Source organism: Zonotrichia leucophrys, chromosome 6, assembly GCF_028769735.1.
Source record: "Zonotrichia leucophrys gambelii isolate GWCS_2022_RI chromosome 6, RI_Zleu_2.0, whole genome shotgun sequence".
Lineage (NCBI taxonomy): Eukaryota > Metazoa > Chordata > Aves > Passeriformes > Passerellidae > Zonotrichia > Zonotrichia leucophrys.
In genome coordinates, this window is record NC_088176.1 from 32935355 (window position 1) to 32950873 (window position 15519).

Genomic DNA, 15519 nt, shown 5'->3' on the forward strand with positions numbered 1-15519 from the left:
TGCCCTGATCCCAAGCCAAGGATAAAAGTGCAGCAGAAATAAGGCTCCTCCCAACATGTGTTCTGCTGAAAGGCAGCAGCATCACAAGTCCATGGCCGTTTCAAAAGGCTGGTGAGGAAAGAGGGCTCTGGTGGCAGCAGGGAGCCTCTCCCCTTCCTGTTTTGCAAAGAAAAAGGTAGTACAAGGTTGGCTGGTGATCCTGTTTTGTTCCATGCTGAATAAAGTATTTTACCATCCACTCGCAGAGAGGATGTTCAGTCAAGGATCCAGAAACGTGTTGATGTTGCAGAGCTGAGAGCCTGGCAATAAGTTAATCCTCAGGGAAGTCTGCAGGTGCAGGACATCCTCCCATCCCCACATCCTCAATTTCCAGCTAGTCTGTAAAATGTGGGCAGTACAGAGCACTTCTCCATGGAAACAGGTAGTTAAAAATCAAAATCTGAGCGAGAGAGGTTCACTTCCAGTCCCAGGGCAGTGGCAGGGTGGGAGGCAAGGGCAGGGATCCTGCACACAGCTTCGTTTCTTAAGGCACTCCTGGGGCTGTTGTCTGGGTGAGCATGGCCTGCTCTGCAGGATGTGGTTTCCTCCGGGCTCCTCAGGCTTTCAAGGAATTTGGTGAGTCAGGAACAGGATCTGGAAAAGGCAGAGCAGGGGTGTTAGTCCAGCTTGCAGCTGAGGGGATATCATTCCAGGAAGTGAGCAAACTCTGGTTCTGTGTGGAAAACAGAGGGTTTAGGTCCCTCCCATCTTTCAAGCCACCAAGTTTTTGATGTCACCAACTGTAGGATGATGGGGGGTAGGACAGTCAGGACGGTCGGAGAGCAGAGATCTCTGCAGCCAGGTCAGGAACTTGGGGTTTATTGTAAAGGGCCTGGGAGCAGGGCCCTGCTGGGATTTGGGGTTTATTGCAGAGGGCCTGGGTGCAGGGCCCTGCTGGGATTTGGGGTTTATTGCTGGGAGCTGCCACAGCCCAGAGCAGGCCCCAGAGAGAGAAAGAGGGGTAAAGAGAGTGGGAAAGAGGATGAGAGAGCGAGGTTCCCATTACAATACAATAAATCTTCTTCTGGTTATGGAACTTGGGGTTTATTGCAGAGGGCCTGGGTGCAGGGCCCTGCTGGGAGCTGCCAGACACAGGCCTGAGAGGAGAGCAGGGCAGAGAGGGATGAGAAGGTGAGAGAGTAAAAGCATAAGAGAGTAAAAGGCTAAGAGAGTAAAAGGCAAGAGCTTAGAGACAAGAGATAAGAGCTAAGAGCATAGAAAGTGAGAAAAGTTCCCGTTACAATACAATAAATCATGTTCTGTGTTGAATATTCTGATTCTCACTAACCAATCTAGTACAAGATACAAATCCTACAGCATTTACATACAGCCTATAAGAATCATTACATAACTATACTGTGTTACATTTTAAACCCTAAAACCTCCTCTTTGGGCCCCTTCTGCCAAGCTGTAGGGTCTGCTCTGACCCTTGGGCCTGTCTGCAAGCAGAGGGTGTTGTTTGATCAAAAGGGGATTACTTTCAGTTTGACTACACCATTGTTTTCCAGTTGTTCAGTAACTGAGGTATCTCAAAGCTTGCCTTCATTTCAATCTCCCTTATAGTTTCCATATTCACAAAATCTTTTACCAGGCAATCATATTTACAAGGCTTCCCTGTTCCATCTCCCCAACAACCAACACCAATTTTCCCGCTGATATTTAACCCCACACCATCCCCTTCCCTCCCCACCCTCTCAGAGGCGCTGAGCCCGGCCAGCACTCACCCAGCGTGGGGAAGAAGCAGTCGCCGGGCCCGGGCGGGGACAGGGGCGTGCTGGGCTCCGACAGCAGGTGCCGGCCGGACTCGGAGGGCAGCCTGCCGGCCACGTAGTGCAGCGGGGCCCGGGGCCGGGGCTCCACGCCGCCCGCCGGGCCCGCCTCGAACACCGGGTTCTCGATGCCCTGGGCCCTGCTGAGGGACACACAGGCGTTGGCATCCTTGTTTCAGCTCGGTTTTTGTATCCCCGGGGGGGAAATAAAGCTTTTTTTTTTTGGCTGAGCGTTGGGAACAGGCAAGCAGGGCAGGGAGCAGGTTCAGGTGGTGGGGTCTCAGCCGAGAGCAAACAGGGAGCCCAGGGCAGGGGGAAAGCTCAGCCAAAGTGGTTTTAGGCAGTGAAATCTCAGCTGAGAGCAAATGAGGAGCCCAGGGCAGGGGGAAAGTTCAGCCAAAGTGGTTTCAGGCAGTGGGATCTCATCTGAGAACAAATAGGGAACCCAGTTCAGGGGGGAAAGTTCAGCCCCAATGGTTTCAGGCAGTGAAATCTCAGTTGAGAGCAAATGGAGAGCCCAGGGCAGGGGGAAAGTTCAGCCAAAGTGGTTTCAAGCAGTGGGATCTCAGAGCAAATGGGGAGCCCAGTGCAGGGGAAAATTCAGCCCAAGTGGTTTCAGGCCATGGCATCTCAGCTGAGAGCAAATGGGGAGCCCAGGGCAGGGGAAAAGTGATTTCAGGTCATGGCATCTCAGCTGAGAGCAAACAGGGAACCCAGTTCAGGGGGGAAAACTCAGCCAAGTGGTTTCAGGCAGTGGGATCTCAGCTGAGAACAAACAGCCCAGTGCAGGGGGAAAGTTCAGCCCAAGTGGTTTCAGGCAGTGGGATCTCAGCTGAGAGCAAATGGGGAGCCCAGGGAAAGGGGGAAAATTCAGCCCAAGTGGTTTCAGGTCATGGCATCTCAGCTGAGAGCAAATGGGGAGCCCAGGGCAGGGGAAAAGTGATTTCAGGTCATGGCATCTCAGCTGAGAGCAAACAGGGAGCCCAATTCAGGGGAGAAAGCTCAGCCAAGTGGTTTCAGACAGTGGCATCTCAGCTGAGAGCAAATGGGGAGCCCAGGGAAAGGGGGAAAATTCAGCCCAAGTGGTTTCAGGCCATGGCATCTCAGCTGAGAACAAATGGGGAGCCCAATTCAGGGGGGAAAACTCAGCCAAGTGGTTTCAGGCAGTGGCATCTCAGCTGAGAACAAATGAGGAGCCCAGTGCAGGGGGGAAACTCAGCCCAAGCAGTTTCAGGCCATGGCATCTCAGCTGAGAGCAAACAGGGAGCCCAGAGCAGGGGGAAAGCTCAGCCCAAGTGGTTTCAGCTCTTCCTGGGGTGCAGGGAGAGGCAGGCCCTTGAAAAAGGGAAGGAGGCACTTTCCACATGGAGAGAAGGAAGAGAAACAGTGATTTCCCAGAAAAGGAAAGGACTCAGGGCGGGGTGACACCAGCAGCCCTTTCATTCTGCTGGGCTGGGGATTTGTGCCAGATCCAAGGGGCAGGAGGAGATGTGCAGGGTCTGCGATTCAGGCTGCAGGGCGTGTGAGGAGCTGGGAGCTCCTGGGTTCCTTACCTATCCATCCTGACAAGCTCGTGGGCACCTGCCAAAGGCAAAATGTGTGGGGTGAGTGCTGGCAGCACAGGGCCCAGCATCAGGCCCAGACCCACTGCCAGGGCTGGGCTCTGGTGTCTTATCCCCCTCCAATTCCTCCTCTCCCTTTGCATTCCTCCCTCCCTCACCTGCTTCTTTAGCCCTAAAACTTCCTCTTCTGCATCCCTGCCCTCTCCCACTTGTTCACTCCCCAGATGGACACCCCAGGCTCCAAGGAAGGGGAAGGGACACCTCTGCAGTGTGGTGAAGTGAGGTGCAGCTGCAGCCCAGCCCCATTTGTGCCCAGATGCACTCAGCACACACCTGGGGCTCTGCAAACACCACCTGGCACCTGGCTGCCCCTGTTTGCCTGGGCAGCACCAGGTCAGGCCATTCCCTCATTCCCACAGCCCCTGTTACTGGGCTCTGCCTGGCTGAGATGCTCAAGTTTTGGCCCAAACTGTGCCAAAGAAAGGTGCTGGGTGGGAATAACCTGGTCCAGGACACCTGAGAGAAAACCCCCCTGGATTTTGCCTGCCCTCTGGGGTGAAGCAGCATCCAGGTGATGCTCTGCAGATGGAGGTGGGAGCCAAAGGGGCGGCTGCAGGGTGTGGCTGTGCAAAGCACAGTTCCCATTCTGGTGGCTGGCACTGCTGGCACTGTGCCCTGCTGCTGCTGCTGCACAAACCACTTCTCCAAAGGGCTCCTCGGAGCCCCACAGCCCCCACCAAGCTGGGAGAGGAAAACCACAGGGCCCCTCTTGCCCAAGGGTGATGAAATGGCTCTGCCAGTTAAAGGTGGTGCCCCTTTCCGCTTCATTACTGAAATCCTGGGGAGCCAGGCAGGGGCAGCAGCTCTGCCTCAGCACAGCCTGGGCTGAGCAGCGGAGGGGACACCTGTGCTATGGCCACAGACATGTCAGGGCCTTTTTAAAAGGAAAGGTGAGAAAAAGTGCAGATAATGCTCTTCAGTCACCTAGAAGGCAAAGCTTTTGTTTTGGGTGTGCAGTGGAGGGAGGGATGAGAAAATGAGACAGCTCTCACTGTGGGTGTGGGGGAAAGGGCTCAACAGGGAGCATCCTCACAGTGTCAGAGCCTCCAGCACGCTGCTGGTGTCCCCTCCTGTCCCACAGCAGCCTGCAGGAATGCCTAGTGCTTCCCAGGAGAGCTCCAGGAGAATCCTGGCCGGGCCCTGTGCTTGGGGCACCTCACACCACACCTGTGGGACCTGGTCCCAGTGGAGCACACCCCAGCCAGCCCAGGAGGGGAGAGCAGGCCCTGGCACGTACGTCTGCTGCTGGCAGCTTGTCTCTGCTTGTAGATGAGGAGCAGGATGAGGGGCAGGCAGAGGATGCCCACAATGCAGGCGCCCGTGGCCAGCGCGGCCGCCGTGATGTCTGCAACACAAGAGCAGAGATGAGCCCGACCATCCACCTTCCCTCCCTTGGCTCCCCCAAAATCACAGATTGTTTAGGATGGGAGAGACCTTAAAGATCATTATATCCAGCACAGGGCAGCCCTGTGTTGCCTCAGGGCTGAGGCAGTGTGGTCCCACACCACCAGCATGCATTGCCAGCTGTGGAGATAAGCTCTGAAGCATCCTGTCAGAACCCCAGCCAAACCCCTTCATTGCTGCAGGACATCCCAAGGTTTTTGGTCTTCTAATTATGTGGAGAGAGGCCCTGATAAAGGCTCCCAGCAGCTTTGGGGCACTGACTCTGACCCAGTGCCAGCCTCAAAGTGCTCGGGCATCAAAGGGCTTGTCACCCTCTGCTAATGAATGTGCCCCTGAGAATGCCACCCCTAGGAGCTCCCAGAAAGGCTGCAGGCACAACTGTGGCCATCAAGGTCCTTGTGGGATGGCTTGTGGTGAGGCTGAGGGCTGCTTAAATCAGGGGCAGGTTCAGTTCCTCTCCTGTGCATCCATGTGAGGAAGCAGCTTCTTTCCCTGTGTGCCTGTGTTTTGGGAGGGGACATTTTTCTCTTTTTTGCTGACAGGGCAGGCTGTCCCACCACTTGAGACTGAAGGTTAGGGGCAAGAAAGCACAGCTCATGGGGAGCAGGAACTGCTTGCCTTGTCTGGGCATGCTGCAAAATCATTTTAGCCAAATCTGCCCATTTAGGAGCCAGCAAAGGGGGGCAGACAGAGCGACACAGCTGCACAGTGAAGTGGGGGCATCTCCATGTCTAGACACAGCTCTGGGGGAGCCCCACGCTGTCTGAGCACTCATGCAAGGTTTGGTTTTCCCCTGCTCAGGCAGAGGTGGCCCAGGCTCGGGGTGCAGCAAGAGGCTCCTGCAACTCTTTGCCTTTCTGTCCCTTCCCTTTTGCTCATGGCAGCAGCCACTAAACCCCTGCTGTGGGAGGGGGCTCAGGGGCTTTAAAACAACAGAACAGTTGTTCTAAACATGCACTCCCTGTTGGAACAGCATTGGAAAGAACCCTCCCAACCCCGGGGTGTGAGGCTGTGTGTGGGCAGTGATCCCTAGGGAATGCTTGGGCCTGGATGGCCAGCAGAGAGGGGTTTTGCCCTTTACCTTTGCCGGTGGCAGTGTGAAATGTGCAGTTTTGAAGGCCTCCTTTGCCTGCAGAAGAGAACAGAGAAGCTCAGGATTCGCTCAGGCCCCACAGAACTCCCGACCTGCTGGCTGCCCTTGCCTTTACTCCCTGGTATTGAGAACATCATCCCAGAGCAGCCCAAAGCAGGAATTTAATCCTTAAAAGTGTTCAGTGAGATCCCTGCTGCCAGACCCCCTTTGTCCATGGCAGCAGGGCCCATCCCTGACCGTGCAGACAATATTTAATTTTATTTTTTTTTTTTTAGTCTAAAAGAAAAGCTAACGCTGCAAATCAAGGCCAGGAGATGCCTTCCCCTCCCTCCTGCCTCTCCCACTGGGCTGCTGTCCCAAGGTTATCTGTGAGCCCTCAGCTTGGCTTGCACCACCAGCCAGCTCCTTTCAAGCTGAGCCTTGTTCTCCTCTCTGCCAGAAGGAGGTTGAAGATCACTGAAACTATGTACCATGGATTTTACTGCATTCCAGCCTCTCAAGTTAAGATTTTTTTTAAAATGTTTCACTGCTTGAGAGTGAAACCTTCAACTTTGACTTCTGGAACTGCATCTAGAAGTGCCCTGTGCTTCCAGCATCAGCACAGCTGCCTCCCCATCCCCAGTGCTGCATCCCCCACATGGCACTGTGCCCTGGCAGGGCTGGCAGGGCAGCCTCACCTCTCTGGATCTATGGCTCCACGAAGCCATGGGCCACCTGCACAGTGTGGGGCTTGCTGTGACCTCTCCATCCCCAGTGCTGCATCCCCCATCACCCTTTCCCTGGCAGGGCTGCAGAGCTTTCAGGGCAGCCTCACCTCTCTGGATCTGCAGCTCCACAAAACCACGAGCCACCTGCACGGTGTGGAGCTCGCCATGACCTCCCCATCCCCAGTGTTGATTCCCCCACCACCCTTTTCCCTGGCACAGGGCTTTCAGGGCATCCTCACCTCTCTGGACCTGCAGCTCCACAAAGCCATGAGCCACCTGCATGGTATGGGGCTTGCTGTGCCCTTCCCATGCCCAGAGCTGCATCCCTCACCACCCTTTTCCTGGTAGAGCTTTCAGGGCAGCCTCACCTCTCTGGATCTGCAGCTTCACAAGGCCATGAGCCACCTGCAGGGTGTGGGGCTCACCATGACCTCCCATTCCCAGAGCTGCATCTCCCATCACCCTTTCCCTGGCACTGTGCCCTGGCAGGGCTTTCAGGGCAGCCTCACCTCGTTGGACCTGCAGCTCCACGAAGCCATGGGCCACCTGCAGGGTGTGAGGCTTGCTGTGCCCTTCCCTGCTGACCTCCACGGCGTAGCAGCAGTAATTCCCGCTGTCCTGCAGCGTCACGTTGGCCACCATGATGTGGAAGGCGCCGTGGTGGTCAAGGAGGAGCTCCACGCCGCGGTGGCCGCTCGGCCTGCCCGGGGAGGAGGGTTTTTGGGAGGCGTTGTGGTGCCTGGCCAGGTCGTGGTGCAGCTCCCTGTCGGTGACGTTGCGGACGTGGCGCTTGTCGGAGCAGCTCTGGTCGCCCGTGCTGCTGAAGTACCAGGTTTTGTAGAGCAGGTCGTGCCGCTCGGCCAGGGCGCCGCTGACACGGCAGCTCAGGGTCACGTTCTGGCCCTCGGGGCACACACACAGCGAGTACGGGGTGCTGATCAGGAACGCTGCTGCTCCTCCTGCCAGGGACAAGGCACCGCGTCAGAGCCTGCGCTTACCCCGGGGTTTGCATTGTTGAAATTACTCCTAAGGTATTAAAAAGTCTTTTTCCACCCCTGCGACCAAAGAAGAAGTCGAGATTCCTCAGCTCTGCTTTTCAAGGTTGTTTATTTTCTCTTATCTGTTCCTTTCTTTCTCTGACCTGCTGAGATCTGTCCAGCAGGTTGGTTCATGGCACACTGCCCACCCTTTGGGTAGTGTTACCTTTTCATACTAAAAACCACCTGTACTTGATTCACAATAATTTCCCAATACCTATCACCTATGTCAGACAGTCTGTCTCTACTCTAAACCAATCCAAAAGTGCCACCATCCCAGCAGAAGATGGAGGACAACAAAAAGAAGAAGAAAGACAGGAAACGCCCAGATTCCTCCATCTTGCCTCTTGAACCCCCCATTCTAACCCCAAAAATTGAACCCCCATTCTAACCCCAAAAATTGAACCCTCTTGAACCCCCATTCTAACCCCAAAAATTGAACCCCCATTCTAACACCAGAAATTGAACCCCCATTCAAACCCCAAACACTGAACCCTCTTGAACCCCCATTCTAACCCCAGAAATTGAACCCCAAAAATTCTATTTTTTCACCCTGTGATGAATTCACTATCATTCCACTCAAACCCTTGTGGCTTGTAACTCCTCACACAAAGTTGGCAATTGTTTCCATGGGCTAAAATCAAAGGCACAGGTGTCTGTGACTCCGTGCCAAGGTCTCTGAGCCCCCTGCCAGGGTCTGGAATCACCCAGGGCAGCCAGAGCAATGTCCTGGGTTCTGACAGTAAAACAACTTTTTGTAGCAAAACTGGCCAAAAAAAGCACTGCAAACCCACCACCGATGCTGGCAAAGGGTGGGGAGGCCCTGGCAGGGTTTGCCCACAAGAGCTGTGGCTGTTCCATCCCTAGAAGTGCCCAAGGCCAGGCTGGATGGTGCTCTGAACAACCTGGGATAGGAGAAGATGTTGAAACTGCATGATCTTTAACTCCCTTCTAACCCAAAGCTTGCAGGATTTTGTAATGGGGCTGGGAGCACAGTTTCACCCTAGAAATCAACTCTGCATGAGAGAAATGCTTTAAAGAGGGTTTAGCACCTGCAGCAGGGAGGCAGGAGCTCCCTGGGGCCAGCAGAGGTGTGGGGCAGGGAGGCAGAGGAGGAGCAAGGCAGCAGGGTTATGGCTTGTGAGGGAGGAAACACCAGCACAGCTGGGCCAGCTGCAGAAAAATAACAAACAGGAGCGAAAACAAACAGAAAAGTTCTAGGAGGAGCAGTGCCCCTCCTTCTGCCCCAGATGAGGCGGGGAGCAGGTCCCGCCCTCCTTGTTTCTCAGCCCCCAGGGAGGAAAAGGGGGAACCGGCTGATGCTGACAGCCAGGAGCTGCTGGGAAATGCAAACAATTTTCAGAAAGAAATGCTGGAATGTGGGCAGCAGGCGTGGCAGGAGAGTGGGAGCAAGAGGCATTGCTGGTCTTTCCCCAGCACGTGGGTGGGGGGTTCTGCTGGGTAAGGGGAGTTGTGATTGAGGGGATGGAAAAGTGCAAAGCCAGGAGAGGTTTTGGTGCTCTGGCCTTGCCACTCTTTCATGTTTTCAGAAGCGCTAGCATCGCTTTGAAAGCAGGAGGAAAAGCTGATTCTGGGTTTATTTACTTCAAATTACAGTGGAAAAGAGATTCATGGGGCTGGTTTGCAGCGGAGAAGATGCTACAAGGAGGAGATGTTTCTTTTTTATTTTGGTAACATCCTGTTGTGCCACGTTTCGCTTTGAGGTTTCTCGCTTGCTATATCGAGGGCGTCAGTAGTCACAGGCAGGGTGTGATGAGCCAGCCAGCCCAGGGCTCCCACTGCTGGGCCACCCAGAGAGCCCTGTGTCACCAGATGAAACCAAAATCGTGCCTCCCAGCCCCGGTGGTTATCTCTGACTCTCGGGTGGTGGTGCAGGAGCAGCCGCTGAGTCGCTGCCCGAGGATGCTCTGCAGGGATGCTCGGCAGGGATGCTCTGCAGGGACAGGGAGGCTTTGGCAGGGGGATCAGCCCCACTGCATCCCTGCTCTGGAGTCCCCGGAGGCAGGGCTGCTGTGACCTTTGCCTGACCACGCTGGATAATTGCTTCCTGCTCCCCACAGCACGCGCAGGGCACGGCCTGGAGCTGCTCTGGGCTGAGGTTTGTGCAGCCTCAGCTCAGCACTGCCTCTTTCAGTCTCGTTTTCAGGCCCTGACTTCTCCTTCTGCTGGGCTGCTGCTGGGGCCACGGTGCACAGCCAGGCTGGAGGGGTTCTGAGCACAAAAGGCACTTCAGATGTGCTCCCGATACCTGCTGCAAGGGGAAGTGCCCCATTCACGTCGTGGCTCTCCTGGGAGCCACAGGAAGGGAAGCCAGGGCTCTATTGGAGGAAGCCACACTTCCAACACCTTCCAAAAGTGCCTGCAGGAGCCTTTTGTTTTCCACACACCCCCTCAGATGAAGGAGGGCTCGTCCTTGTATGTTTTGTGAGGCTCTGCCTTGCTGAGCCATCCAGCCTCCACCTCCAGGGCTTGATGGGAACCGTCTGGATGGAAATTCAGCTCAGCCCACGCTTTCGGGGAGGGGCAGAGGTTACCATGTGTGCAACCCTCAGCATTGCAGGCTCCCCTTCCTTCTCCTCAGCGGGGGAAGGCTCTCAGAGCCCTGCAGTGGAGGGCAAGGCAGCTGGCAAGGCACGGTGCAGCCCAGAGCAGTGCCAGGGCAGTTGGTGCTCCCTCCCCAAGAGGTACCGAGGCTTCAAACACGCGCTGGATGCCAGATGGAGCCCAGAGGAGACGTCTTCTGGTGGTGTCTTTATGCCAAAGCCCACGGATCCCTAATCTCCTGGGCTTCTTCCATGCCCAGAGCCCAGGCCTGGCTCCTTCCACACCCCTGCCAAGCCGTTCCCTTTGAAGTCAGAGCTGCTGGCAAATGCCAGGATTAAGCCGGATGCCCATCTCTGTGCATCTCCAGCTGGCTGGACCAGCTGAGGGCTGAGCTGAGAGCTGTTGTCTTGTCACCATCTGGTAAAGGCAGAGGGGGTCTCAAGCAGGTGCCAGAAGTGTCCCTTTTCCTCCTTGGCTCCTCAGTAACTTTGTCTGCAGCCAGTGGTGTTGTGTTGGTGGGGCACAGAGCCCGGTGCAGTGCTGGCACATCCCAGTGCTGGCTGGCATCACTCTCCTGACACCTGGGAACTCTGCTTTCACACAAAGCAGAAACACAAAAAGTGCAGAAACCTGTGCTGCTTGGCTGACCAGCAGCTCAGATAAATCAGGATTTTATTCTGGGTCAGTGACCAAAAGCCTCTCCTGGCTGCTTCTCCTATGTTTGGTCCCTGGCCCTGGCAAGCAGGTGTTTGAGCTGCCCTCCTATGCTTGGCAGAAGGGATTTCTACTCTTTTCATGATCCTGCAGGGATCAGGGCACGGAGCCTTTGGAGGGGCTCACCTGCTGCAGAGGAGGGAGACAGAGATGGGGCAAGGAGCTCTGCTTGCTTTGCTTCCTCTTCTGGCAGTTCTCATAGCAGGCTCACATCAAAGTGCCCCGAGCCCCATCATCACTGCGCTGTGATTGTGCCTCACAGTTATCAGCCAGGTGAGATGTGCAGAAATACCTCGAGCACGAAGGAAAGGGGAGACAAAAAAACTTGCTGGAGATGCCTGAGACGTGCTAACAGCCCTCATCTCCTGCACCCCAGGGGCCAAATGGCTTCCCAGCATTGGGGTTTCCACCAATGGGCTTCCCAGCAGAGGGGTTCCCATCATCCAGGCAGTGAAGGGAGCAGCCTCGGGGGTCCTGCCTTGCTCCTCTTCCAGCACACCCCTGGCTCAGGGACGGCACTTGGGATGTGATTTTGGGAAGCCCAGCTCAGCTGCTGTTCTTTAAGGGAAGAGGAGCCACTTCCCCATCCACCTTGCTGCCAGCATCCCCAAGCTGGATGTCTCCAAGGGCTGCTTCTCCATCAATCCCTGCTAAAATTAGCCAGGGGCTCAAGAAGTTTTGGCAGGCACGGGGTTGCGCAAAGCTCAGTTCCTCTGGCACCAGCCTCACGCCGAACATCAGCATCCCAGCTCATTGCACTGCAGAAGGCCTGAAGCTCAGTCCCAGCGCCCCAGATGCATCAATGAAATCATCCAAATCCCCGTGGACATGCGGGGAATTGCTCCCTGATGGCTCGGATGAGAAGGAAAACGTGGTTCAATCCACGCCAGCCTTGCTGTCACACAGGAGAGGAGACGGCACCTCTGGCCCCATTGGGGCACCTTTGGGGATGTTTTCCCGGAGAAATCGTGGTGGCAGCCACTCTGTCCCGGGAGAGAGGGTGAAGCCAAACGCGATGCTCACCCCAGCCTGCGCGGGGCAGGGAGGAGGTGATCACGCTCCTTCCCAGCTTCCCTCTCCGAGCCTCCGTCCAGGGTGGGACCGCGTTGTTAACGCCACCGCCCCCGCTGCCTGCCTGGCCCCGGAGCCCCGCACGGGAACGCTGCTCTGCCGGGGCTGCTGCGGGCTCAGACGTGAAGCATCCCTCTCCCGCAGCATCCATCCCGCCGAGAGCAGCCAGCGGGCTGGGGAGCGCTGCTCTGCGGGCTCAGGCGTGAAGCATCCCCCTCCCGCAGCATCCATCCCGCCGAGAGCAGCCAGCGGGCTGGGGAGCGCTGCCAGCCCCGGGAATCGCTCACTCCGGGCCAGGGCAGCTCGGTGGCCCTGGCTGCCCACCCGGCAGCATCCTTAGAGAGGGCATCCCAGCCCCGGGGGCACAAATCCCCTCTCTCTCTCGAGAAAAGACCTCTCCAGCTCCCCCTACGCTGTTGGAGGGGTCTCTTCTCACCGTGGGACACCCCCCGTGCCAGGGAAAAGTGAACGGAGCAGCTTTTCCAGCCCGGGACAGGGGGCTGCTTCCCTTCCACGCATGTTAGATCAAAGCAGAGGAAGAAAGCGAAAAAAAACACTCTCAGAGTTTTAGAACAGCAGCTCCCCTGCAGCCCCTTCGCCCCAGCGCCGTGTGAAAGGCTGGCTTGATCCCACACACACCAAAGTCACGGGGAAAGAGAGTGAATAATGCCCCGAACGCTCCGGATTGCTTGTGCCGGAGCACAGCCCCGGTGGGGAGAGTTTCTGCGGGCAGGGAGGAGAGCGAAGCGAGCCGGGCTTACCGTGGGAGGCGAGCAGGCAGAGCGCAGCCAGCAGCAGCCCGGGCCGGGGACGCGCTGTGCCCATGTCGCAGGGGTGGCCGGGCTGGGGTGGCCTCTGCAGAGCCCCCGCACCCTCCGAGCAGCCCCGCAGCCACAGCCGGACTGGGACACACAGGAAATTTCATCGCGGTTCGCAGCGCAGCGCTGCCGAGAAGGGCGAGCACCCCCCGGAGGTGAGAGGCTGCAGGGAGCGCCCGGGGTGGGGAAGCCTTCGGAGCCCTCCTCCTCCTCATGAAGGGTGCCTCGGCTGCGTTTCTCCCCTTACAGCCTCGCTCAGAGCGGTTTTGGGGTGCTAAGGAGGGTGCCAAGGGACTTGCGGGTGATGGTCTCCATCCCTGTTCCCAGAAGGAGCTGATTCCTTGGGCCGGCTTGTAACTTTGCTCTCAATTACTGTTTTTGCCTTGTTTGTGAGGATTAAGGAGGCAGAACCTCCTGGGATGGATCCCTGCAGTCCTGGGATGAACGGGCAGCAGGTACAGGGAGGGGTTACTCAGAGCAATGCCAGCTTGGAAAAGGAAACGGAGCTTTCCCAAAAAAAAAAAGGGAGCAAAGCCCCATCTTCCCCCTCCTACAGCCCGTTTGCACTTTGCCCTGAAATAGCAAAACAGCCCCGTGGTCTGACACATAGCTCCTCCTGGAGCTGCTCTCCAAATTCCAAAAGCATCAACAAAGCCTCTGGCTGCAGCTGAGAGCTGCCTCATTTCCAGTCAGCCTTCCCTGGAAAGTGGAGCCCGGAGAATGAGGAGTTTTGCAACCCTCAGGAAACTTGCTGCCTTGCCTGCTCTGAATCTGGAGTGTGCAGGGAAATAGAAAAGTACCTAATTACGGTGTGGCATTGTGGTTTTTACAGCAAACACAGATCTGATGCTCCTGCCAAAAACATAACCCTTGGCTGGCTGGGAGAAATTTGTTGCTGGGGGCAGGTGTGGGCATGAAGCCCAGACATGCCAAGGAAATGGTTTATTGTTCCAAGCCCCCAGCTCTGTGCCATAAACAATAAACACCAGCCCATCCCAGGTGGGGTGACACCCCTGTGAGACAGACAGGACATCCAGGTGCCCGTGCAGGGCCAGGGACCACTGGAAGAGGCTCTGATCCAGCTGAGCCTGACCAGCAGTGAGGTTGTGGTCAGCAGGGAGGTGGTGGGACCATGGGAGGAGGTTGGTCCAGTGGTCCCAGATATTTGGTTTTGCTCCTCCCCTGAGCCGTGGCAGCGTTGACTCCAGGATTTTCCATCCATATTGCCACACTTGTTAGTGGCAATCAAGGTGGCAAGGCAAGGACTCACACATGCCTCCTCCAAAGGCAGGGAGGCACAGTGGGGCTCAGTGCCTGGTTTTCCCTGTGCCATGGGCTGCTCCCTGGTGCTGCCAGCAATGGTAAACTGGGAAAAGGGGAGGGATCCCACAGAGACACGCTTTGCTTGGGAACAAGGATGTGATTAAATCTCTGATTTATCTCTGTCACCTGCAAGTGCGTCTGAAGCCACGGCTCATTTCACTTGGAGCCCTGCATGCTTTTTGTGTCTCTTGGCAGTGTTGAGCCATTGTTGGTCACTGCCCTTGACAGATTCAGCCTTGACTGCCCAGCAAATGCCTCCACAGTGCTTACCATGATGTCCCGTGTCCCACAGGCCACCACCACGGTGTACGTCACCATCCTGGACGAGAACGACAATGCTCCCGCCTTCCGGCAGCAGCTCTACGAGGTGACCCTGGACGAGGGCCCCTCCAGCCTCAACGCCAGCCTGGTCACCGTGCAGGCCCTGGACCAGGACGAGGGACCCAACGGCACGGTGGCCTACGCCATCACCGAGGGCAACATCTTGGGTACCTTCCACATCGACAACGCCACGGTCAGTGCGGCCGCCGGCCCCGCTGCGCGCGTGTCCCCGTGCCTGTCCCTTCACTGCCCTGTCCTTGCAGGGGGAGATCCGCACGGTCAAGGAGCTGGACTACGAGATCAGCCACGGGCGCTACACCCTGGTGGTCACCGCCACCGACCAGTGCCCCATCGTCTCGCGGCGGCTGACGTCCACAGCCACGGTGAGGAGCTGGCGGGGGGCTTGCGACACCCTGGCCTCTCTGGGGTCAGGGAGTTCCCACTTGGAGAGCAGTTTCACATCTCCTTCCCAGTGGTCACCAGTTGCTTCAGCCAGATGTGGCCTGTTTGCCCAGTTGCTGTCGCCTTGCTCCCTCAAGGGTGTTTCAAAACAGGGTCATGCACAAGAGGTGTTTCTGGGTTAATTAACCCAGTTATTTGGTCCTGCAAAGACACAAAGAAACTCCTGGAGCTCCTCCTCCTATGTTTTCTTGAAATGTCCTCTTGGTCCTTGAAGGGACAGCAGGGAGTGAAGCATAGCTATAACATTAATTTCAGCTTCATCTTTATCTTTTCTTGCTATTTATGTGCTTTGAAAATTCCCTTTTCCCTTGTAAGGAGGTTATTTAAAGCCTTTAGTCATTTTTATGTTGCTTTTCTCTGTAGCTCTATTTTCCCTGGGCCATGGTGACCTGAACTCAGTGCACTGCTCAGACTGGGGAGGGCAGGCGAGCAGCTCCAAAGCAAATATTTTGCAGGAATAGAGTGCACCAATTGTTTTTGTGACCAAAACCAAAATTTGACAAATTCTACAGCACGCCCAGATTGATTTGGTGGTCAGCAGGTGGCAGGGATGGGCTAAACCTTCTGTCTTGAT

At 56.2% G+C, this 15519-nt stretch overlaps 2 protein-coding genes across 3 annotated transcripts in view; one reads left to right on the forward strand and one right to left on the reverse strand.

Moving 5' to 3' along the window:
* The window catches only part of CDH23 (cadherin related 23), a 209158-nt gene that overhangs the window by 174913 nt on the left and 18726 nt on the right, over positions 1 to 15519 (forward strand). Inside the window, exons 38-39 of the mRNA XM_064716315.1 lie at positions 14455 to 14676; positions 14747 to 14866. Of these exons, the coding sequence (XP_064572385.1) occupies positions 14455 to 14676; positions 14747 to 14866 (342 nt within the window). The remainder of the gene's footprint in view (positions 1 to 14454; positions 14677 to 14746; positions 14867 to 15519) is intronic.
* VSIR (V-set immunoregulatory receptor) lies at positions 89 to 12963 on the reverse strand. Of its 2 annotated transcripts, none has more exons than XM_064716862.1 (7): positions 12783 to 12962; positions 7144 to 7593; positions 5916 to 5963; positions 4668 to 4775; positions 3362 to 3389; positions 1764 to 1951; positions 89 to 633 (listed from the first exon to the last, which is right to left on the reverse strand). In XM_064716862.1, exons 1-7 carry the CDS (start codon positions 12844 to 12846, stop codon positions 596 to 598), a joined length of 924 nt encoding a protein of 307 aa, XP_064572932.1. In that variant the 5' UTR covers positions 12847 to 12962; the 3' UTR covers positions 89 to 595. The 2 variants fall into 2 exon arrangements, with proteins under 2 accessions (XP_064572932.1, XP_064572933.1); XM_064716863.1 differs by having other exon boundaries at positions 463 to 633; positions 1764 to 1948; positions 12783 to 12963.